Raw genomic sequence first — 25,880 nt, forward strand, 5'->3', positions numbered from 1 at the left:
TGGCAACCTGTTACGAAACCCAGATAAACCAGAGCAGATAAAATTATTTGTGCATATCTCTCCAGCTGAACTGGCCACACTTTGTGCCTATTGTTTAACCTTAGGAGCCTGCTCCAGAGCTGGGAATCCAAATACAGATTAGAGCAATCAAGCTGGAACACAGGCTTCAAAGGAAATGCAGCAAAGGACTTGCAGTTTACTCCAGACCAGGCTGTGCTTTTATGCAGAGCATCCCAGCAAGTCAAAGAGCAAAGAACAATACCTACCTCTTATATAGCTCTCTTCATCTGCAGACAGATGTGAGCTCTCACTTGATAAATGAAAATGGAAGAGCTGGATAAATAATAGAGCAGGTTGGAATATGAATGCCCCTCCTCCCAACACACAATTTTGACCAAACTTTTTTGTGGCTTTTGACAATTTCTTGTGTTCCCATAAAATAACAAAACACAAGACTGAAAAAAAGTCAGTTTTTAAAAGAATACCTGAAAAAATTAGATGAAATCAGGTTTTAAAAAAAAGATGATGGTTCTTTTTTAACCAGCTCTAAAAAATAGGTTAGTACAATTTCATCCCTTGATTATAAATGTAATGTTTGGAAAGAAAGGAGACCATTTTCATGGATGCTCAAGGCATTTTACTTCACATTGACAGTATACATTTAAATGATGCCCACTTTGCACTGCCAACGTGGTGTAAAGGGGCTTTAATGTCAACGAGAAGCAGGCCCAGAGCATTCCAGGTTTTGGCATAAAAAAATGTAGTGATGAGCGGATTTAGTTCATTCTGTTGCTCTTTTGCACATGTAAGAAACAACCCCTAGAGCACTTTGTATGTGCCCATTATCCCCCCGCTCTTTCCAGCAGCCAATGCAGATGGCATCTTGCACTTTCCTACACTTCACTTGACTCTGCACTCTGTCTCTCCATAGGTCTGGAGACAGAAAGATCCATTTTTCTATCTCATATCAGCCTTCTTCTTTCTCTGTTGGACCTTTAGGGAGGAACCCTAGAAGAGTGAGCAGTTTCAATGTTAAATACATAAGGGACTTTCTGTTTGCTTGTTACCCACAGAAAATACGCACAAGCAGCAAAGCCTGACAGCAGCCCATTCAGAGATAGATACTGCTTGCTTGAAGCTGTCTGTGGGAAGTGTGGTTTGGTTCCTCAGCTGGTGAATAGTGATAAAGCTCCACTGAGATCAATGAAGATCACACCCATTTAGACCCTCTGAAGATTTGGCCCAGTTCTTTGGTCTGCTATACCCTCAGTTCATTTGGAAAGGAAATAGGCCAATAATGTGTGTGATTTACCACTCTGTTGCTCCGTTTCGACATAGGTTTAACTCTGCTGAAATCAGCGGGATTATCCGATGGAGCTGACAGTGGTTATGCAGCTTGTGTGCTGTACCCAGTGCCTTTCACGCTGTCCAGGCTTGTCTCATTTTCTCCCCTCTGGCTCTTTGTTGCATCTGTCTGTTGTCTCTTGTCTTAAAATTAGCGTGTGAGCTCCTCAGAGAAGGGTCTGGTTTTTTGTCTGTGATTGTGGCCTCTAGGTGTTATCACACTATAAATAATAATAATGGACATAAAACTGGAGGAATGGTCTAGTAGATCAGACCAGCACATTTGAGCAAATTTCAGATACTTTATCTTAAACCAGTGGTGCCCAGCCTTATTATACAGGAGGGCCACGTAAATCTAAGCACAACCTTGTGTGGGCCAAACAGATTTGACATATATTTTAATAAGATTTAAAGTCACCTGTATTGATTTATATTTTAAGTTCAGCTTGTTCCATATGTATTTAGATAGCTTGTTTCTATGTACAGTATTGTCTGTTTACACGTGTAAACTAAAAGGATGTAAACATGACGACAAAACACTAATGAAACCACTGTTAGTATGTTGTGTTGAAGCAGGAGGGCCTTATGAAATACTCTGGTGGGCCATGTATGGCCCACGGGCCAGAGGTTAGACACCCCTATCTTAAATGGTAGCTTTACAGAAGTACAGTAGTTTCATCGAGAGTTAAGCTGGTGAGCAGGAGGGTGACTGCATGAGATATTTCATGATGGAGATAAAATATTTAAGATGAATTCCTCTGATGGACCTCCTTGTGAATATTTGCATTGCTGCTTCTTCCAAGACCTGAAAGCTTGACGATATCAAGGGCCAGAGCCCCAGCTGGTGTAAATTGTCAGCTCTTCACTGACGTCTATGGCGCTCTGCCGTTTTATACCAGTTGAGGAACTGGCCCAATAATATTTAATCTGACAATCAGAAAGGATATCGGGCTGCTTTTCTTCATTTTGTAAATTATTCAACCTGCCTGCACAATATTATTCTGTGAGTACCAGAATAGTTAAAACTTCATCCCCAAATCAGCACTTAATTAAAAATCATCAGATCATTTAGGTTAGTTGGAATCTCAAGTGGATCATGTAGCCCTTTCCCCCTGTGCGTTGCCAGTCTGGACTTCATTATTTCTAAACCACCCCTAATAGATCGGTGTCTAGTCTTCGCCTTGAATAATAGCAATTCCACAGCTCTCTTGGTTGCGTGCTCCTTTGCCTGAGATGTTATAACCCTTCCAGGGACAGATTTATGGACCTGAATTTGGACCAGAAGTTTTCTCTAATATCCAACCTATATTTCCCCTGCCGTAGCTTAAATCCATTGTTTGCTGTTCTGTTCTCATTAACTAATGAGAACTATTGATACATGTCCTCTCAATACCCTCCTTTTATCTATTTGTAGACGGTTACAATGTGTCCCCAAAGTTCCTCTTTATCTAAACAATCAAACGTGTTCATTTCATTCAAACTTTCCCCCTAGGACTTACTTGCCAAACCTTTAGTCATTGTTGCTGCTCTCCTTTGAGCTCCCTTCAGTCTGTCTGGGTATTTTACCCGTGCTGGCCCAGATTCTTTGCTGTACTAAACCCGGAATTCAACACAGCAGAGGGAAGACCAGTCACTGAGCTAGCCTGCTGTGGCTCTTACCAGGCCAAGCTTCTGAATAAGTTAGTGCAGCCTAGTGGCCCTTCCGTCACACTTCAATGGACCTGCCCTGATTTACGCCATCTGAGCAGCTAGCCAGGAATGTCTCCAAAATTTGAAGGTGTTTAGGCCTATCATTAATCCTAGTTAGCTTTTTTTCCCTTTTGGTGACAGCCGCACAGCGTTGACAGAGCAAAACGTCCTACATTCAAATTGATGGCATGTGTCTGTCTGGCTGTTTGGATGGAATGCATTAACTTCTGCATGCTGCGTCTGATCAGCTGCAGAATTTCAGGGAACGTTTCACAGCCCCCCGATGCGGCAGAGGGGGGAATGCAGAGGCACCCAGAGTCCCTGCATGCCCCTTTTCCCACCATGGCAGGGTAGGCTGGGAGATGGGGTGGATACAGAGCCCCAGGCATGTGGCGGGGTGGTGGTGGGTGGTGAGGGGCACACAGAGCCCCTGGCATGAGGGATGAGTAGGAAGGGATTTCAGGAAGTCCCTGAAATAGAGGGGAAAGGGAGGGTGGGTCCACAGGAAAGTTGTGGGGGGAAATGGAGGCATGGAAGGAGCCCCTAGTGCATGCAATGAGGTTGGGCTCCACAGGCTACTGCATGTGCAACCCCCAAGTTCATTTATAGGTAATGATTTATCCACTGTAACCCTCTTCATAGTGTATTAACTTTTCCAGCATGATTTCAGGATGTAGATCAGGGGTTCTCAGACTTTTGTACTGGTGACCCCTTTCAGACAGCAAGCCTCTGAGTGCAACCCCCCTTATAAATTAAAAACACTTTTTTGTATATTTAACACCATTATAAATGCTGGAGGCAAAGCGGGGTTTGGGGTGGAGGCTGACAGCTCGTGACCCCCCATGTAATAACCTTGTGACCCCCGAGGGTCCCAGTTTGAGAACCCCTGATGTAGATGATTCAGAGGGCAGTATGGCAGTAGCCTGCTGGGGCTGAAAAATTTCAGATAGGAGCAGATACCATGAATGGTAAGGAAGAAATACAGTAATAAGATAAAGGGGGTAAATAAAATACCAAGAATGGTGTTCTGTCAAACAGTAATAGTAATGGGTTCAGAATGCTGTTAGTATTTTTGCTTTGTTCCAATTGACCTCCTTCTAGTCTTTAATATTGTAATTAAAGTAAGTGCATTAATGTACCGTATTCACAGAATGTACTCACAAATGGCAGCCCCTCTACCACATCTACTAGTGCCAAGTCACAAGGGAACATTACAGTCCCAGTCAGCATTCATGGATGTGAAGCAGTCTCTTGCAGTTTTCATTTGCTTTATTTTGACGTCAGCCCTGCAGTGACAGGGAGAGGTGCCAATTCCAAGAGCTCTTTCATTTGGTAGCACTCAGATTGCAAAGTTACAAAGGTCAGTCTTGCTAACTTAAAAGGTGTAACAATGCCATTAAAGAATACGAGCTAAACTGATTGTGAAGCGAAAACAACAATCAGTGGTGTGATATACAGGTGAAACTAATGTAGAACATTTGTACTGGCAGAATAAATAGAATCACAGGTGATCTTAAACAAGACATATTTATGAAAGAAAAATCTACAGCTACAGACATAAACACACAGGAATCCACATTGGTTGAGTTCCAGCTTAGTCTCCTTTGTTTACCAGGGACCACATACCATCAGGATCTCTATGAAGCACAAAGAGACACCTAGGGTTGGATTTTCAAAAGTCACTCAGCCGTGGCCTAACTTTGCTTTCATGTAAGTCAATGTGAGCAAAGTTAAGCCACAGCTGAGCACTTCTGAAAATCCCACCCTAGTGGCTGAACGATATAATGGAAGCAAACGTACTGTTGTATTTATAGTGCCTTTCAGCCTCCTAGATGGTCCTGGGGCTACATACAAACAGAAATCAGCCATCACAGAATTGCAACTGCTTCTGGAAATAAATTATGATCGCTGTTTAACAGCACACAGCAGCACCGCACAGGCGGAAAGACAGGAAGTGGAGAATGCTGCATCCAGTTGAGACTGCTGGAGGAATTTTCTGAATGATCATAACAGACCCTGCTGCCCTTAAAACTGCTGAATCTAGGGTCGTGAAATGTAATTACTTCAGCTGCAATTTGCCAGGTTGCTGATTTTAACATCCTCACTTGTTCCCACAACGCCTTGTCATCTTTAAGGGCCACAGGTCGTCAGGACTTGAGTTTGACATGTCATCTTAAAGAAGTGTTGTAGACAGAAAGGAAAGGAAAAGTCTAGTGTCTTTGTGGTAACAAGTACTAGGAAAAGGTGAGGAGGGAATAGTAAAGCTGCTTATTCATTTTACCTAAATTGAGGATCAAACTGCAGAATTAGAATGAGGATTTCAAACATCCCAAAGTTGATTGTTACCATCATTTTTTGTATAGCGGGTAATGTCTAGGAGCTCCAGTTATGAACCACGACCCCATTGCTAGGTGCTATTCAAACACTCGGAGCAAAAAGATGGTTCCTACCCTAAATAGCATAGGAACACGCTCATGTCTGCATGTTTGGGTCAGATCATTATAAGCCATCTTGCATACTTGCCAAATTAGAAACTGGGATTTTGAACCTTGGCCCCATTGCCAAAAATATAATAATAAGAACACACAAGATGAACTGCCCTTGGAACTGTTTAGAAGGATATTAAACAGGAGACCTTGGAACCACCACCTCTAGGAAATCAGTAATGCCACGAACAGAGGAATCCTTTAGAATATAACATGGGGTGGGAAGGTATTATTCAATTAAAAGAACAGAGAATCTACACTTTAGAAAAAACCCTGGGCCAGTGAGTCTCAGAGCCCAGATGCCAGCCCAAGCCAAAATGTCTACATGCTTATTTTTAGCACTGTAGTGAGAGCTTGAGTCTGTAGAATTGGGCTTTGAAACGTGCTGCTCCAGTTTTTGTTGGTTGGTTTGTTTGCAGTGTAGACATACCCACTGCGGTTAGACTGTAGTTTAGAATAATCAAGACCCATCGTATGAAAGCTCAGCTGCATCTCATTATACAGTCTCAAGGATTCCCTTTCAGGCTTCTCTCTTTTTGGTGCCTGATCCAAAGCCCACTGAAGTCAGTGGGCATTTTTCTCTTGCCTGCAGCGGGCTATAGATCTATCCAGTGGTGGATCCAGGAGTTTGCGTGTGCCCATTTTACCTCTAAAAATATAAATCTCATCCCTCCCAATGAGATCTTTGGCTTAGCGAGCTAGCCGGCTGCCTCAACGTTTTTCTCCTCACAGATTCCCACCTAATGCTGCTTAATTCCTTCCTCTTATTCTGTGCTATTGGGCAAAGGTCAGGGAGAGACAATGGTTTATCTCTGGCATTGCATCGATTTAGCTCCTCTGTTATTTCTTGATTCCCCACGTCTTGTCCTAATCATGAGAACTCCAGAGAATCCGGATTAACATGCCCACCACCCTCCTACTGCCAGAAGGATCCTTCCTTGACAATTCCTCAGTACCCACCCCCATGCCCCCAGGGCCTGTGCTGCTTTCTCCTGAATAAAGAATCTCTTGAGCAATGGTGTTTCCCAGAAAGCAATTGTAGCCATTGGCCTCCTTGCCTACAGGGAACCCTACATTCTTCTTTGATCTTCACTCGCTTTTCCTTCCCTTGACTTTTAGTAGTGTTCATTCTCCAGAGCTGTCCATCTGGCCCCATTCAGGAATAGAGCTGGGTGAACTATTTCAGACAAAATTCTTTTTTCATAAAAAAAAAAATGCAGATTCAGGAGAGCCGAAACATTTTGCCACTTTGTGTTCAATTCGTCAAATTGTTTGGTCAAAAAAGAAATGAAAATTCCGAAAAAGTCCAAACATTTAATGTTGACATTGGCAAAATGAAATGTTTTGCCTTTGATGCAAAAAGGTGTCTTGTTTTTGAAATTTGATTTCAATTGTATTACTTTTTTTGTTTACTTTTTTGATATGCTGAATTGTTTTGGGTCGACTTGAAACCATTTCTTTTTAGACTTCTTTGGCTAAAAAAAAACAGTTATTTGCACAGCTCTGTTCATGAACTATCCTGTGTATCCACAGGGAACACAATGTGTAATCCTGCAGTGTTCCAGCTTCATGCTGTGGGGTTTTGGCAGTATCCTGGGATACTCCAAAGAGTAAATTATGGGGAAGCTCCAGAACACCACTAAATCCCAAGGGTTCTGGTATCCTTACTCATGTTGGATAGTATCTTACTCCTCAAGTAACTTCCATTGGCTTCAATGGGACTAACCGAGGCATAAGATATTACCCAAGGTGAGTCAGTTTATCAGAATCTCATTGCACCAGAGCAGGGTACTGAGTCAAATGTTCGTTCAGCAATCGGTATCACTTAGCCATCAAAATTTCTTCCTTTGCAGAAGCACGTGTAGCAGGTGTAGATTGAGGCCCCCATCTTACAAGATGTTCTGTGAAGCTGGAGCCCAGTTGATTCCAGTGGGGATCTGTGCACATGCAAGGATCTGCCCAACTGGAGTAGCTTGCAGGATCAGGGCCTTAGATGCGGACAAACTGCAGGCCCAATTGTAAAAGCTGGGCTGGGGAACCCTGAGCAGTTTGGCTTTCTCAGTCCACTCCATGTTGTTCGTGGTAGTTGAGACAGTGCATCCATCAGTCTATGTGAAAGAGAACAGCAAGGTCAGTGTTAAAGCAGTTCCTGTACTCATTCCTCTCCATTTTCCTGCAGAAGTGGCTTCAGCCTTATTTAATTTCACCTGAACCAGCGGCGCAGGAGACAAAATATTTGCCTAGCCATATGGTTGTGATATATACTGATTATGAAAGCTGTGAATTAGTTAATGAGCATAACAGATGCAGCATAGCAAACTGCATAACATACTTACATGCAGCACAAAGGTCAAAGAAGACAATCGAAATAGCAAGAGAGGAAGGATGGACTTGTAGTTGAGGCAGAGGATTGGGATTATGGAAATCTGGGTTTAATTCCTGGCTCTGCTACAAACTTTCCTTTGACCCTGGGCAAGTCACTCAATCTCTCGTGTATTGGTTCCCAATCTGTAAAATGAGGATAAAAGTACCTACTGTCTTCCAACCTTTGTCTGTCCTGTCCCTGTAAACACTTCAGGGTAGGTACTGTCTACTATTATGTTGTATGTACAGCACCTGTCCCAATGGAACCCTGATTTGGATGAGGCCTCTAGTGCTATGGGAATACAAATAAAAACAATAATTAAAAAAACCACACAAATCAGAGCTATCTGTGATCACTTGTGGTCTGTGTTACCAAGAACTCTGACTTCATACACCAAGACTCAGGGTAAAGTCCTGGCCCCATAGAAGTCAATGACAGAACTCCCCTTGATGTCAATGGGGCCAGGATTTCATCCGTAGTACTAAGGCAAAGCACTGTCAAGTTTATTGGGTATATTCCGGCTTGGCTATTTCCATCTAACTAAGCCGGGCCAAAGGGCCCTATGTTAACATATAACTGTCTCTTGAGTGAAAGATGGGACAGATGATTTGGGAGCTGCAGCAATGCTCTGAAGTGGTTGATTTGTTGGTTGTTGACATGTTCTGAAAAGGATCTTTCCAGGACTTGAGATCATCTTTAAATATTGTGACACGGCTTAGTCCCCTGAAAATCCATGAGGTGTGTTTATTGGATAACTGGCTCAGTGGATGAAAACCTGAATAACTGTAAATGACACAGAGTAATGTAGGTATATTATTTTTTAAATTATTTTCATTGATTTTTCTTCCACATTCCATATACAGGAACATCTGCTACGAAATACAGCTCTACTGCTGATTCTGTCCTAGGTAGCAAATTGAGCCCAAATCTTGAATCCCTTACTCGATTTGTACTCAGTCAACACTCTCTTTGACTTTAGTGGGAGTCTCTACTTGAGTAAGGACTTCAGGGTGCAGTCCCAAATCAACAGGAGCCAAATTGACCAGAGTGAGCTCTGCATGAGGATCAAGTTCGGAATTAGGCCTTAGTATCTGGGTTTCCAGACTTTGCATTAGCAAGTCATCCTTTCCTAGGCTTGGGATATCTTTTTTTCTACAGTACTGAAACCTGCCTTATGTACAGAGACAAGTTTGCCAAGTGAGTGAGAGATGGCTAGGACAAGGAGAACCTGTTTTACATTTGTGTTCTGTACCGGTACAAGCAACTATTGAAGGAATGCAGTGAAAATCGGATGAGGAGATAGCGGGCCAGAACCTCACAGAAGTACATCAGTATAGCTCTCTTGGTTTCAGTAGCATTTCAGTGACTTCGGGGGAGCTGTGTAGATTTACAGCAGCATGCGATGTGGCTTAGAGAGTCATGGGGGTCCATCTCCTTATGATTGCTTTGAAGTTAAGCTTTCTCTCCACCGTCTTCGCAAAATGATTTCGATCTCACAGCATTAGAGGCTGGGATAAATCCTTTAAGTTAGGTCAGTTTCACTTAACACTAGGACAAGGGCAAAACAGTGCGGATCGCACCATGATGCAGTCTCCTGTGCCTTTATAAAGAAAAATAAAGGGTTTCTAGACATAGAGTCAACAGTGCCAGGTTAGTTTACTGGAAGAAATGGGAAAAATCCTCACCCATTATGACCAAATTTAGGGGCTGGATTTGGTGTTTCCCTTTTATTTTGACACACATGTGATTATTGTGAAAAAAGCTCTCTTCCTGCTCTGGCTGGTAATAGCTCATGTCCACAGTAAGTTGTAATGCATAGTCTGGTATTCTGCTAGTGCATATTTCTTGCCTAATATAAGTTTAGGATCTGCTAAGCTGTATCTGGCTTGGAACTATGTTGCATTAGATTGGCTTATTCACAGCAGTTCTTTTAAGATAGAAAAGTTGCAGATATCGGGGTGAAATCCTGGTCCCGCTGAAGTCAATGGGATTTTTGCCAGCAACTGTAATGGGACCTCCCGATTGGTGCAGATTCCGTCTAGCACTTACCTGCGTTGACAATGTGTGCAGGAAGGCGTAAGGAGCTTTCTGGGCCCTGGATCAAATTCTCTGCTGCTGTGAAGAAGCACAGCTCCATTGTCTTGAATGGAATTTTGGCCATTTATACCGATAAAGACTTTGGCCACCCAGGGTCAGGCTACAGCAACACTGCAGTTGGGAGGTACAGTTTCCAGCTCAGTTAAATATACCTGCTAAAAATAGCAGGGCAGCTGTGGGCGGCATGGGCAGCGGCTGGGGCTAGCCACAATAATATGCTGCTATTTTTAGTAAGCTAGCCTGATCAAAGCTAGCTCAGGTAAGTCTGCCTGAGATGGAAAGTATACCTCTGGCATAACCTCAGAGGAGAAAAGAGCCTTTTACCCCAGGCTCTGAGATGGACCATGGACTGCTGCTTAGCTGGGAATATTAGCCGCTGTGTTCCTGCATTTAGGTAGGTTTTCCAGGATTTGCAACAATTTGCGCTCCATAGCAGATGGCAGGAACACAAGGCCTTTTATATATTTTGGATCCAAAAGGCTGCAGGAACTTTTAATACTTTGTATCTTTCCTGGGGGGCGGGGGGAAGAAAAAAATAACGGACATGATTTTTTGTCTCTGCTTCTTGGTACTGAGTCAGTTTTCACCATTAGGAAGTGTTATCTGCACAGACACCTACTACACCTCCAGGCCTGACAATTCCTAACTGGTGTCAATAAGATGCTAGGCAAGTCACCACGGGAGTCACTTGCTGTTACAAGACCAGAAGTGTTAGCTTGCTCGGGTTGTCACGGCTGGCACTTTTGTGGGTGGAATTTGGGCACTGCTATAACAATCTTGGGCCTGATTCTCAGCTGGTGTAAATCTATATTGCTCCCTTGAAGCCAATGGAGTTGTGTTGATTTACATCAGCTGAGGATCAGGCCCTTGTTCCAGATTTTCTAAAGTGCCTGCTAATTTTGGGTGCCATAGTTGTTTGGCGGCGAATTTGAGGCAGTTGGGGCTTGTTTTTCAGAGGGGACGAACTCTCACAGCTCCAAAGGGAGTCAGTGGGACTGGTCTATCCGTAAACGCTGTTCACGGGGTTGCAGGTTCTAGTCCTCAGTCTCCATTATCCCACCTAGGGTTGCCAACCCTCCAGGATTGTCCTGGTGTCTCCAGGAATTAAAGATTAAACTTTAATTAAAGATTATGTCATTTGATGAAACCTCCAGGAGTACATCCAACCAAAATTGGCAACCCTACTCCCACGTATACTGTTACTCCACTGGCCGCTCTCAGAGAACTGCTGAGGAAAATAGGAATTACCATGCTAGATAAGACTAGCACATTATCATGTATTTGACCATGGCTGAATACCTGATGCTCTGGAGGAAGGTGAAAAAAAACACCATAGTGAATAACTTTGGGATAAACTGCCTGTAGGGCAAGATTAATTTTCTTATCCTAGGTAGTTACAGGTTGCTTTATGCTCTGAAGCATGAAGGTTTATAGTCCTTATACTTTTTTTATCTTGCTTAGAATAGTGGTAGATGTTCTAATTATTCCTATGACTGCGAGCCCATCAGTTGACTCGGGCCCTGAGACTCACTGCTGCAGGGTTTTTCTGCCGGGTAGGTGTAGCCTAAGTGACTTGCTGAAGGTCACACAGGGATCTATAGTGGAGCAAGGAATTAAATCCAGGTCTCTCAAGCCCTAGGCTAGCACCTTATCCACTGGACCATCCTTCCTTTCGACGGCTGATGGTATGACATTTCCATGTAGCTGAGGGTCAGAGCTGTGCTAGTACAGTGGGGGATAAAAACTAGCAAACGTTACTTCAAATAAAACGCACAAGTTTGTTTTGAGAGTGGTTATTATTAAGTATTTTTATTACAGTAACTCCCAGAGGCTCCAGCCTCTACTGGAGCCCCATTGTGTCAGATGCTGTACAAACACATAGAGAGACAATTCTTCTCCCTAAAAGCTGGCAGTTTAAATAGGCAAGATAGACCCAAGTTCAAGGGGGGAGAGGAAAGAAGTGCTATTGTGCCCATTCTATAGAATGGAAAACTGAGCTGCACTGAGATTAAGTGATTTCTCAAGGTTGCCTGGGCAGTCTGTGGCAAAGCTGAGAACTGAACTCAGATCTGTGTCCCAGCCCCAGTGCCTTCATTACAAAACTATTCTGTAAGAATAGTTTTCCTTTCAGTATTCACGAGCCCTTTTATTTGCTCTCTTAAAATATAAGTACAAGGGAATTTTAATCCCAAACAGTTCTTCCAGGGCGGAGTCCTGCTTTTGTGGTAATAAGTGGGTCTTGAGTGAGGCATAGGCCAGGGCAGGTTCTTTACACAACTGTGAATTTAACCCATAGGAGAGACTTGCGAGCAAGTGTTTTCACATGACTTTTCACACTGTAAGTGTTTCCCTGGCCAACTTTCTGTTGATTTTGGAGCGTTCAGTTAGGCACCAAAACCAGACTCATGTGACAACGCTGCAGTCGGAGGGGTGACTGCAACAGATGTAGAGATACGCGAGCTATCTTTGATCTAGCTAGCTCCAATAACAATAGACACGAAAGAGGCTAGTTGCTGGAGTGCCTGCCCAGGGTCCCAGGCCAGCTTGTACAGTCCATACTGGCTTCACTGCTATTGTTGTTCACGCTAGCTGCGTTAAAGATCAGGTATATCTCTGATTTCAGTGTAGACACTTAGGCTACCAGTAACACAATACAAACTGCAAATACCTGAAACAGTGATTGCAGTGAATAACCCGTGAGAACCACCCATAGGCTGAAATATGTTTCCATAAAACCTTTCTATCGAAGTACTTCTATGCCCCCTTCCTTCTCACCGGCAAATGTTCATAAGTACATTCTCTCAACCGCCCTGTGAGTTAGAGAAGAATTATCCCCATTTACAGTTCATAGAATATCAGGGTTGGAAGGGACCTCAGGAGGTAATCTAGTCCAACCCCCTGCTCAGAGCAGGACCAATCCCCAATTTTTGCCCCAGATACCTAAATGGCCCCCTCAAGGGTTTAGCAGGCTAATCCTCAAACCACTGAGCTATCCCTCCCCCATCAAGGCCTGGACTAGATGCCCCACATAATATAGAATATTTGTGGCAGAGCCAGGAATTGAACCCAGGTGTCCTGGATCCTTGAGTTTTAGTCACAGGATCACCCTTCCTGTCTTACCCCTTTGCCTGATAACTCTGAATGATGAGGATGTTGATAAAAAATAAAAAGCTACTTGTGGATAACTAGTGGGGGAAAAAAAGGTGGGGATCTGAATTAGTTGTATAGATTCTGTTCCCTGAGAACAGCAAAGGTTAGAGTTGGATGAAAATGGAATTTCTGTCCTGTGGGAAATTCCAGGTTTTCTAAATATTGTTTCATTCTATTTTGGAATGAAACATCAAACTTTGGAATTTTCCATGAAAGGGAATATTCTGATTTGGAAACATCAAAATCACTCCTCCAATCATTGGGGAATCTGTCAGTCAAATATTTCATTGAAATGGGCATATGCCTGCTACGCATTTCAATTCCAAGGAAACAGTGTATTTCCACAGAAAACTGTTCCACTGAAAATTTTTCAACCAGCGTTAGCAGAGATGCAGGAGTGGGTTAAAGACTCTGAAAAGACTTCCCTTACAGAATTGTGCCATTGTAATTTCTCTTCTTGATGAATTGGCAGATGCAGTTTCTCTCTCTTCTCAAGGTGGTGGTTGTTGCTATCCCTCCATGTAACTTGCAAACTCTATTCCAGGGATAGTCAATTATTTTTTGTCAAGGTACAATGTCTTGGTCAAGGTATAGTCAAGGTCCAGCCTGCAGAGAAAAATTTTTCACACCAGAATAACAATGATGATAATAAAAAGATTTGGGGGTCCGTTCAAAAGCATCTGGTGGTCCGTATTTGGCCCATGGTCTGCCTGTCGACTACCTCTGCTTTGGTCCATTAACTGTCCTTGAGCTAATTTATTTAGCATGCTCTTTCACAAGCATTTCATTTCGTATTCATTGCCGTAGCACTGGTCATGATGAATTCATTCAAGACTGCGTGGGCAAAAATACTAGAACTTGGCCAAGAAGGTGCTGGGCTTAGTTCTCTGCTGTCTTACACAATTGAAGGGAATCACACTGGTGCCAAACTAGAGAAGGGAGTGGAAAATCAGGCCTGCAGTACAGATCTGGATCCATGTTAGGCTGAAGACTATGGGAGAGAATTTCAAAGGCAGAAATGGCAGGTACGTTTCTGTTGATCATCAGTGGGCATTAGGTGCCTACCTGGTGTTTGTGCCTTAGAAAATCTCCCCTTGTGCTAAAATAATCAAACTTGGGTCCCTAAAGCTAGACGTCTAAACAAAAGTGGTTTGATTGTCCATTCCCATTAATGTACTGTGGCTAACCCACATTGTGGGTGCTCAGCACCTTTAAAATCACTCTTCTTTTATTTAGGTGAATAGATATGGATTTAGGTACTCCCATTTGACAATAGCAACCCAGGTCCATTGCATATGGGAGTTTCCAGTGGAAAAATCTGAAACTGAGGGAGTGAAAAAGACGCGTCCAGGTGCCCGCAGACCTGGTCTTCAGTTGCAGGTACAGATCGCTAAGTGCCTTATTTAAAGTAGAATAGGCACTGTCTGCACCAAGGAGCCTCAATGGAGAGCTTGCGCCAGGTGCTACCCCCAAGGAAAAAAGACACATTGCAACCCAAGTTATTCACTGACCACACCCCACTCCATGCAGGCTACCTACAGTGATCAACAATGTGTTACTACATCTTGCACTGCAGTTATTTCCATTTCCACTGTGGATAAATGTTGACTTTTTAATACATAGCACTTCTCTGAATGTGGCTTTCTTTCTATGCTAAACACTCCGGACCACACTGATACATGACACTGATATGTGCTAAAAGTATTTGGTGGAGTTACTCCGGATTTACTCCAGTGCGACTAAAATCGAAATCTGTTCCACTGTGCATAATGTTCATGTTGTCGAGAGAGAGAGAGATGAACAAACACTGCTCAGTCAATAGATAACGCCAGATGGAGAAGATGGAGAAAAAAAATTGTCGCAATGGTGTTGTCATAGAAACATAAGTCTGTTTATCTAACTCTTGGTCATCCCAGCAGCGTAAATCACCTGAAATGAAATTTACCTGCGGCACACACAGTAGTTACGGGCTCTATTTTGGCAACCTTCAATTGGATTCCCAAAGAAAGAGCAGCCCACTTTATGGTCCAGTGAGACATTTATAATTTAGGTCAGAATCTTTCCAAGCTACAAGATTTTTTTTTATTTGTTGTCACAGGTTAGATATTTATATTTAAAAACAAACCTTGACTTAAAAGTTTACAGGGTTGAAAAAAATCAGAGGGGCCTAATTTTCTCCTCTCTGGACTGTGCTTCTTTCTTCCAAAGGCTGGGTAATTAGGAAAAGTTTTGAAATGGATCCTCTTCTTTTACAGGAAACAGGAGCTGTTAAACAACACAGATGTGACCATTCCAGACCGGCCATTATCCCCTCCACTCACTGCCCCAGCAACCATGAAGGTAGGTTACATACATAATACGCTACGGATTGCGTTCTTTACGTTTTATTCCTGTTCTGCTTTGCAAAGTGCATGCTGCGTCCCGTAATGTGGGTGCAATATCTTGTGGAGGTCTGGCGGAAGGAATTGTACGGTACATACACAGCCCAGCTTAAGGTGATTGCTTTGAAACCGAAGCTAGTTAATACCAGTGTTTAAAAGTAGCAGCTGTGTTGTCTCAGGCTTTCCTGGGCGGATTCTGGAATTGAGCCAGAAGATTGTTCTGGTGCCATCAGCTAGAGTGTGGCTGCAAAAGGCTATGGGCTATGTTGCCCTGTGCCTCAGGCAGTCATTGACAGCAGTGCAAAGCAGTTGTCAAACGACACTAAATCAGAAGGGTGGTAGCACTCGGGGCCCACTCTGCATGAGTGACTGCACACGCTGCAAGGTAAAGAAGCATCTGACCCCTTTGTCTGTCTTAAAAATTGTTCCAGTATTGTTATAACCTGGGGTTTGCTGCCAAAGCGGTGATCTTTATTTATGATTTGTGTGCCCGGTGCTGTACATAGAAGATGCAGCCCATGCCCTAAGGAGCTTATTTTCTAAGGGCTAGATTTTAGACCACGAAAGGAGCAAGGGCAGAAATAGACTCTACCCCATTCTCCTTTATAGCAGTGGGGAATGCAGGCCCGGCTCCTTCTTATAACCTCTGTGGATGTTGCCCAAAAAGGAATGGGGAGGGGTGGAAAGAGAGTGAGTGCTTGTCCGGACACCTTCCAACCACCACCATCCAGCACCAGTTAATGAAGATGGAAAGATGTTGCATCTCTGTGCATGAGTAGGGGGCACTGTCATGCCACTGTGCCCAGCCTGGGATCCCCTTGGAGGAATTCTTGCCAAGTCAGCTCCAGCTGCATTCAAGGCCTGGCGGAGTTGCCCTTGAAAGGCTTTGCCGCAGAGGAGGGATTTGAATGCAGAGCAAGCGGTTGTGTCTGCAGCAAGGAGACAGAATGTCATGCAACATCCTACGGGGAGGGCTTGGTTGCCTTTTTGCTTAAATGTGGCATCGTTCCTCCCAGCCTGAGTTATGCACAGTATGCAAGAGTTCGTTATGGTCTGTGATGCATTATTGCCTTGTATCACCCGGAATGAAATTCAGCCAGAACACTTAGTCCAAACCATCCTACATTATCCTTTCTCTACTCAGTCTTTCTGACTCCTTCGCAAACTCTTGGATGGCATTCCAGCTCAGCGCTGAGCCAGAGTGTGTTAGTAAGGGAGCAGTGAGCCCTGGAGCTCAGCAGAATTCCCTAGGGGGGTGATGCAGAAGGTACCAGAAGTGGAGGCTGGAGGAAGGGGCTAGCTGAGGGGTGTTACCAGCTTTCATGCATTGGAGAGGCCAGGATCATGGAGATTTGGTAATTGGTAGAGGTGGGAGGAGAAAGTACTGCTCGTCACAGGGCATCCCGACAACGTATTGAGAATGTGTTTAATTGTAGAAGACATGGAGGAAACAAGGGGAGAAATGAAGGAATGGGAATGGAGGGAAGTGATTTCTGGGGGATTTGATGAGAGATAGAGAGTGGGGAGATGTATGGGATAGGTGGGGGAAGGGGAGGCGAAAAGGAAATTGTGAGAGATGGGTGGCAAGGGACAATTAGGAAATCTCCTGCTATTGTCTTTTTCCTACTTTTGGGGGAGGGAGGGTACATTTCAGTAGAGGCCTTCCCTAGACACCCACCAAAATCCTCACTCATTAAACCTCAAATTCCATCAGGAGGAACGCTCAACGTTGCAGGATTACAGAGGCCTAACCCAATGCCCATTAAATTCAATCAGCAACATGTATGTATATTTGCACACGCACACATCCCTAGCTCACAAAGATGTCCCAAGGAATAATTTGCTAATGCTTTGAAAGGGTCAAGCGCTATGTAAGAGCTAAGCATTATTATTTTATGAAATGCAAAACCGTTGAAAATGGAGGCTTATGCAGTTTGGTTTTAAGTTGTCAAAATGGTCCAGTTCTGTGTTTAAAAACCCTCCAATGCTATTGCATTTTGAAGTTTCTCTCTCTCTAAAAAAGGGATTTCCTTTTGTGCCAAAAAAAAAAAGAAAAGAAAAAAAGATGATGACAATGGGCCAAATCTCTGTTTGTAAGTGGGTGATAATTTACCCATGTCAGTGGAGCAGTATCTGTTAGCAGCAGCTGATAATTTGACCATAGGCTTTTGAGATTTTGCATTGAGCTTTCTTATGAAAATCAAAGTGCATCCCCAAATTCCAAAGTTTTGCATGATTTTTTTTTTTAATGTGAAAAGGGCCATTTCCTGGAAATGTTAGGTTGTAAGATGACCTGAAATGAAAGGATGATAATATTTGACAATTTCCCCCTCCCCACAACCCCTCAAACAAACAAACAAAATATTCATTGCTTTTGCTTAGCACAGCTGGGTTCAGCTTGAATTTGCCTCTCTCCTGCTTAGTTTTGATATATTCATAACAGGAATGAGCCCTGATATATAAATAAAGAGAAGACCTGCCTTCCCATAGGAGCCCATTTGTCCCAGAAGGATCTGTGGAGTAACTCTCAGCCCTTGCAGGCTAATCCTCATGAGAGGGTTTAACACGATTTTCAGTGAGAACTCCTGGCAGGCAAGCTTTAAATGGTGTTTTCTTTACGTTGCAATGATCAATGTAATATTTTCAGGGCCATGCACAGTTCTGTATTAGCTGGTTTGCAGTGTTTCAAGAACAATGTGTTCGTTTTTTTTTTTTTTTTTTTTTTGGTAACGCGGTGTTCATTAAGGTTCACACAATACCACTTATAGCCTGAGTCTGGCAGAAGAAAGACACACAGATGGCCAGATACCCATCTCACTGCTGCTTTACAGCAGTGTCATTCCATTGGATCTGGCTCATTTAGTATATTCTTCTCAATCACACTGCTTCTTCAGACCCAATTTGCCTGCCCATAAGAAAACATTTTGTGTATCCATATTATTTAGATGTATGCATCTACATATCGCTGCAACTCTCTCTATTTCGAGGATGCTGTGCTGTGCATTTGAGCAGGATCCTATACCTCTGCAGGGAATTTTGACATTGATTTCAATAGGAGTAAAATAATAATCAGACCTAGCTCTTATATAGCACTTTTCATCCATAGGTGTCAAAGCGCTCTAGAAAGGATGGAGGCGTTCCCCGTTTTACAGATTGGGAAACTGAGGTGAAGTGACTTGCCCAAGGTAACCCAGCAGAATAGTGGCAGAGTCAGGAATTGAACCCAGGTCTCCTGAGTAGCAGTCTAGTGTTCGGTCCACTAGGCAACACTGCCTCCTGTGACTTAGGTGTGTGCTGTTACTGTGTATTGATGTTATCTCCCCCCATCCTCCTCCGACTTTCCCACCTCTACTTATTTTATTGTCCCTTTGTTGCATCTTGTCTCAGACTAGATTGCAAGCAGGGGCCCAGTTGGGTGCTGTAAAATAATAACTAATTATCAATGAGGAGAGGATTGAGAGTCTCAATAACCGTAGGGAAATGACTCCTGGAGGTGTTGGCACATTTTGCCATGCAATTTCCCCCTTTCCCCCTGCAATTTCTCCCTGCTCTCATCACATTAAGACAGGGATCATGTGATCTACTTAAGATCGTTTTAAGGCAAGCTTGCTATGTCTGTCATGAGGGCAGAGAGGTGGTAACTAGGTCAGCTGCATGTAGCTCAAGGGAACAGCTGTTCGTGGGTGTCTTTTTCCCCATTGCCAGGCTTTCTTGCCTGTAGAATCGGCACTTCCGTTGAAGTTAAGCCATACTGCTTGCCTGGAAGACATTAACAAGAAGAAAACTAATTACACAACCTGTTCAGAGTGCTGAATGCAAGATGAATGCATTTTAATGTACTAAGGAGGGATTGCTTGCCAGCTGTCCTCAATGCTGAGTGTTGGTAAGGTGCGTCTGTTGATTCTTTTGGGTTGGTTTTAGAAAGTGAGTGTCACTCGTTCACTGGTGTTGCCAAGTGGTTAGGGCAGAGGATTGGGTGTCAGGCTTTCTGGTGGGTGTTTCTCACTCTGCCAGTGACTTATCATTTGACCTTGAGCAAATGACAGGCTAGAAAGTGGCATTTATGGCACATCCCTGAGCCAAGGGCAGTGCAGAGCTGCCCTAAACCAGGAGGGGCACTCGGAAAATTATCCTTCAGGCCCGAGGCAGGAGATGCATCTTGCAAGTTCTTCTGATCTCCTACCATCTGAACTCCACAAGTGCCATATCTGTGTAACTCCACTGCAGTCAATGAAGCAATTATCTTCAGGTGAGAAGGGTGCCTCCATTTACTTGACTGTGAAATGGGTGTAAAAGCATCTCCCCAGGGTGTTGAGAATGAATCGATAGAAAAGTGGTGAGAGATCATAAGATGAGAAGAAAGATGTTCCAGTGGTTAGGGCACTAAGCTAGGGCTCGGGAGACCTGAATTCAAGTCCCTGCTCTGTCACAGACCGCCTGTGCAACCTTTGGCAAGTCACTTAAACTCTGTCTCTCAGTTCCTGCACTGCCCTGCCTTGTGGGGGTGTTACAAGGATTACTACATTAAAGATTGTGGTGTGCTCGGATACTATGTAATAGGAGCTATATAAGTACGTCGATAGTATGTGCATAGAAAGTACCAATAACATTCTCTGTGGAAGATTGTCGTAGTAGGCACATAGGAATTACCATATTGGATGATTAAGTATGTATTTATTTACTAATTGTACTGCATTAGCGCTTAGGCGCTCCAGTCACGGACCAGGATCACAATTTGTGCTAGGTGCAGTACAAACACAGAACAAAAAATGATCCTTGCCCCAAAGATCTTGCAATCTAAAGATCAGACTCAGGGCCCATTTAGCCCAATATCCTGCCACAGGCAGTGACCATCACCAGATACTTTAGAGGAAGGTCTAAGAAACCCACAGTAGATAGATGTGGGATAATCTGGCTTCTCTGTAGTTTTTCCATAGGCCACTGAGTTAAGAGACAGAACCATACTTGTTTAGTCACCTTTGGCGGGCCAGCTCATTACGATGATGTTCACATCCATAGCATCCCTAGTGCCAGGCTGCATTGTAAACATGCCATTTTAAAAAAATCAGTTGATATATATTTTTATAAAACTGAGGAAGCGGATGGAAGCCATTCATCAATAATTATGACCTGGATGTGTCATCGAGCTGTTAATGAGTAACCAGAATTTAGCCTGGGAGAACAGAGTGTTTGCACAGGTTCCCAGGCTCCAGCTGGCCAACGAAGGTTGAACAAAATGGCAGAGAGGCTCTTTTGTTCCTTTTGAGTGAGAGCAGGGCAGGGGAGGGGAAGAGGTGTCTTGGGGTTCCAAACAAAACTAGCTTGGTGGAACGACGGGAAAGAGGATTAGGCGCGTGGGAGGAGCTCACTGGTGCAGATGCAGTTCTTTTCACACCCAGGCACAAAGGTTTCTTAAGTTGCAAGCGCTGACCCCTACCAGTCACTTTAACACAAGATGGTTGGGGCCTGATCTAAAGTGTCACATGGAGATGGCCGTGCAAGGGGGGAGGAAGGAGCCGTGCAGGAAACTTTATCCTGACCATGCAAGGCCCAATAGCGGTCCCTTTCATTTGGGAGCACTAGGAAGCTAATAACACCACCAAAATGCTCCATTCGTTATGGATGGCGCAGCACGTACTTGTACGTGTACAGTGGTGGGCACTGAAGAGTCTGGGGGAGTTTATGCCTGCCCAAGGCTTACCCTCCTTGGAGCTCTTCCTGGGGGCAGGGTGACTCTGCATTCACCCCTGTGCAGGGCTGTAGCATAAATACTACAGTCTAGCCCCCAATTTCCATTCGTTGAAACAATAAGTGTAGTTACAAATGCTGTTGAACGGGGCCCTGTATGGCTGGGGCTGGCTTAGCACCTGCAACCAGAGCCAGAGGTTTTAAAAAGTTTGCTTCCCATTCAGGCACCTAAATAAGTGGCCAGATTTTCAATCAAGTAGTGTCCTCTGAGTGCTGAAAATCTGTCCCTTATTCAGATGTCTACACGGGAGCTGAGCTCTTTAGAAATCCATCCCCAATTTTGGGTGCTGAGCCCTTTTGAGAATCTGGCACACATCTAGGAGAAGACAGCATGGTCTAGTGGTCTGAATATACGGAAAACTGGGCACCCCCCTGAGATTTAGAGTTGGCTCTGATGCGGACTCCTTCTATAGCTGTGGACAAGTCAGTTCACTCTTTTGCTTCCCTGTCTAAAAATGGGGATGATGGTAACACTGACCTAATGTGAGCATGTTGTGGAAATTACTTAATGCTACGATAGGCTGGAGATTAAATATACTATAAAAAAGCAATGCTCTATAGAATAGCTACAGGATGGAAAACACAAACGTGTGACCCATCCCTCCTGTTGTGATGGTAACTTGTCCTCATCCAGATCAGATACATGGAGTGAAATTCACCCCTGAGCAGAAAGCTAGACTCTTGCACCAGCAAGTCCTACTTTAGCCTCATTTTAAGGACTTGGGGGGTGTCTAAACTTTGTATTTCTTCCTCTGTCGATGGGCAGACTTCACCCTTTGAAAATAAGAAAAGGCCATTTAAAAACCTCTCCAGGGATATTTATTTTTTTTTGTGGCAGAATAACATATTCACATGCCAGTTTGCCAAACTGTTGTTTAACTAAAATGATTCAGCTGAAAGAGGTCAACCACGCATGAAGATCAAAACAACATGCTGAGCTGCTACCAGGACAATGAAGATATCTGGTTTCTTTGCTCTGCAGAGAGCCAAGCGAACTTCTGGAGAGTGACCTCTGTTGGTTAAATTTATAACCAATTGTAAACAAAGCTATTTGTTTATGTTCCCTGAGCATGAAGCAAAGTAAGTATTTTTTTATATTGACACCCAGCACTTTGAAAAATGCAGAGGAGGGCTAAGAATTAAAGCAGCTGAAGGAGAAAGTGAAGGCTGGTAGTTAAAGGAGAGAGAGAATTCGGTCTTGCTCCTGTTTGGCTTCATGCTACTCCTGATCAGAGAGTGTTTAACACAGTGGTTCTCAACCTTTCCAGACTACTGTACCCCTTTCAGGAGTCTGATTTGACTTGCGTAGCCCCAAGTTTCACCTCACTTAAAAATGACTTGCTGACAAAATCAGACCTAGAAATACAGAAGTGTCACAGCACACTCTTACTAAAAAATTGCTGACTTTCTCATTTTAACCATATAATTATAGAATAAATTGATTGGAATATAAATATGGTATTTACATTTCAGTGTATAGCATATAAAAGAGTATAAACATGTCATTGTCTGTATGAAATTTTAGTTTGTACTGACTTTTCTAGTGCTTTTTATGTAGCCTGTTGTAAAACTAGGCAAATATCTAGATGTGTTTATGTACCCCCAGGGGATCGTGTACTCCTGGTTGAGAACCAGTGGTTTTACATGTCAGATTGGGGGCGGGGTAGCATCATTTCCCCTCCCCCACAACTGTTCTTCAAAGCAAAGTGCAGATGGCACCAAACACTCTTCAGAACACAGTTTCTCGTAAAACCATGGTCCCAGAGAAGTTTTTAGATGGCATGTGGCTTGAGTAATTGACAAGAGTGACCATCTGCTGGCTGCTCAGAGGTCTGTCAGCTTGTGGCCTCAGTCTAGGTCCCAGCAGACAAGTGTGTATATCCCCGAAAGCACCATCCCTGGGGACATATACACTGCAGAACGCCCCCTTCCCCTGGCAGCAAGTCTCAGCACCTGGGACACTGATTCAGGCTCTGCTACGAGGCTAAAAACAGCAGTATAGAGTTCCTGCTTAGGCTGGAGTGCAGGCTCTGAAACCCAGCAAGGGGGAGGGTCTCAAAGACCAGGCTCCAGGCCCAGCAGGACCATCTACACTGCTATTTTTAGCTCCATAGCACAAGTGCTGCAAGCCCGAGTCAGTTGGCCTGGGCTCTGAGACTTGCTGTGCGTTGTGGATTTGCAGTGTAGATGTACCCAAAGTCACCCTTTCTTTCACAAGCTCAGCATAATCCACTGTGAGTGAGTGGCACAGGTCCTTTTCTGTGCCCGATCCCCAGAGGTTATATAGCTCCAGTGACAGAACCTTGGTACTTAAGTTGACACTGTAGCAGCTTGAGCTTTTACTCTGGAGGTCTCTGGTTCAATCCCTGGTGCGTTATCTATGGTAGCATCAGCCGAGAGGGCAAGCTGTAACTGAGCAATGTACCTGCTGGAGGTAGTTCCCCCCTTGAACAGGGGACAGGCAATTTGCTGGAGTGACATGGGGGAAGTTCCTGAGGGGGGCTTTGCCCACTCCCTGTTCTGCAGGGGAAGAGAAGCCTTCCGTCTCCAGGCACCATCTTTCACAAGCACGACAGTTCTTTTGGACAGGAGTAAATATATCTGCAGAATTGTCATGTGGCCACCTATCTGGCTGCTCAATGGGTGACTGATTCAAGAGCAAAAACACAATCAAGTAGCTGAAGACAAGAAGAACATACACAAAAGAATCTTGATGGGTACTCGAGGTTTCTGGAAGCTGTCGTTAGTTCTCCTTTCCCATCAATGTTTCCTTTACAAGGGGCTGGGAACTAAATTCTTGCTGTTTGCGGGCAATAATCTAATTTTCCAGAAGTTTTGCTGAAAAAGGACTAAAATCATTTGTCATTGGTAAAGTTCCATTGGAAGGTCTGAGTTAAAACCAAGCAAAATATGGCAACGCTAATAGGTTGTTATTTAGTAGGTATATTGTGATAGTGCCTGGATGGGATCAGGCCCACATTGTTCCAGACACTGTACAAATAAAGGCTCCAGCCCTGCAATGAGCTTTCTAGAGACACAGCGTTCTGCCAGAGTGGACCTCACTGCGGGTTCAAGGTATGGGCACTGAGCCAGAATTAACTGTGAAATGTTACAACAGCTGGTGGGCAGAAAAGTATCCACATTCCCCCGCCCCCCAAAATAGTCACTTCTTGATGTAATAAATTTTCAGTGGGAAATCCCGACTTTTGATCAATATTTTCAGGTTTTTGTCAACAAAACAAAACAAACATTTTCTTTGGCTTTCAACAACCAAACAACAAGCAAATTTTAAATTGTCAAAAACTTCAGTAAAGATTTTCAATGAAAATGTAACTTTCTTCTAAAATATTCCCAGAAAATGAAATAATATGTCTGACCAGCTCTAGCACTGAACCTAGTTATTCAGAGTTTTGCATAAGGATGGTCTGCTTTTCTGAGTCTGCAGCTATTTCAGTTCTACCTTATGCTTTATGGTACTAAAATTGACCATGTGTGGCCCAATTCAACTGCCAGGGCAGTCAGTGGAAAGAGCCCATTGACTTCAATGAGAGTTGAACTGGGCCCTTAATAATATATGGCATAGTAAAATGGATGCTTTACCTTCAATCCAAAATTACTGGTCATTAGAGAAGGGAATAATCTACAGCATATAAGTATGTTTAAATTGGCCTTTTTTCTTGCTTGACACACATCCTGAAACAGATCGTGATTTTGTTACGTTTATTTGTGGGTCAATCTCATTTGATTAACATCTCTTAGAATGTTTTTACTCTCTGGCTTCATAGCATATGTTTGAAATTTGCGAAGTGTTGCTTCCCTGTGATTGATTAGATAAATCAAGTGGTATTTTGCCCCTGTTCCCTAAATGGCAAAGCTTGCAAAGTGCTTCCATTGTGAATTTTGACGTTAGTTTATTGTGAATGTTTATGCCGGTAAAATAATAGCTGAGATCTTTGCAGAGAGGGAAGATAAAAGGGGCAACAAGTGTAGCAGAAGGAAATGAATGAAAAAATTCCATTGAATATTCATAGGCTGTTGTTGCAACGTTCATCAAGATCTGCTATTCAATCAGAATGTCAAGGACTAGTGTGGAACTCAGCTGAACTGGTGGGATTTCTTCCCTATTTCCCCTCTCATATCTGCTCATCAATATACTTGGTTACCATCTGCATTACAGTTACAATGCTTTTGTGTTAGGCCCTGTTTTACCATGGTTTAGTAAACGGTTCATGACACTCTCACTCAATGCAGCTATGACTAGAGGTGGCTGGAAAACAGATTTTCCAACCCGTGGAAAATTTATAATTTTTTTCGTCTCAAATTGGGAAACAAAGCCAAAATTCCATTTTCCCCCCACGATATAGAATTTTTTTTTAAAAAATTCGTTTTGCGTCAGTTGAAACGTTTTGCTTAGGTTTTGACCATTTATAAATGTCTTAATATAAAATAAAATTTTTGAAATGAAAAGTTTTTAAAATAAAAAAAATCAAAATTTGTGTTCCTTTTTTTTTTAAACAAAATTTTGTCAAAATCGATATGGTTTAAAGAAAAACGTTGGTTTTGTTGAAACATCATTTTTCCACATAAAAATTTCCTGACCAGCTCTGGTTGCGGCAAACA

The 25,880-nt window shown here is 43.3% G+C and overlaps 1 protein-coding gene across 8 annotated transcripts in view; it reads left to right on the plus strand.

The window, feature by feature from the left end:
• RAP1GAP2 (RAP1 GTPase activating protein 2) overlaps positions 1-25,880 on the plus strand; it is a 293,053-nt gene that overhangs the window by 181,401 nt on the left and 85,772 nt on the right. For 6 of the 8 annotated variants that reach the window (XM_043531454.1, XM_043531450.1, XM_043531453.1 and 3 more), the window contains one exon: positions 15,387-15,471. In XM_043531454.1, the coding sequence (XP_043387389.1) occupies positions 15,387-15,471 (85 nt within the window). Of the gene's footprint in view, positions 1-8,949; positions 8,954-14,489; positions 14,512-15,386; positions 15,472-25,880 lie in introns of those variants that run through there. The other 2 variants (XM_043531457.1, XM_043531456.1) reach the window with 2 other exon arrangements.

This window comes from Chelonia mydas, chromosome 17 (assembly GCF_015237465.2).
Source record: "Chelonia mydas isolate rCheMyd1 chromosome 17, rCheMyd1.pri.v2, whole genome shotgun sequence".
NCBI classification, from domain to species: Eukaryota; Metazoa; Chordata; order Testudines; family Cheloniidae; genus Chelonia; species Chelonia mydas.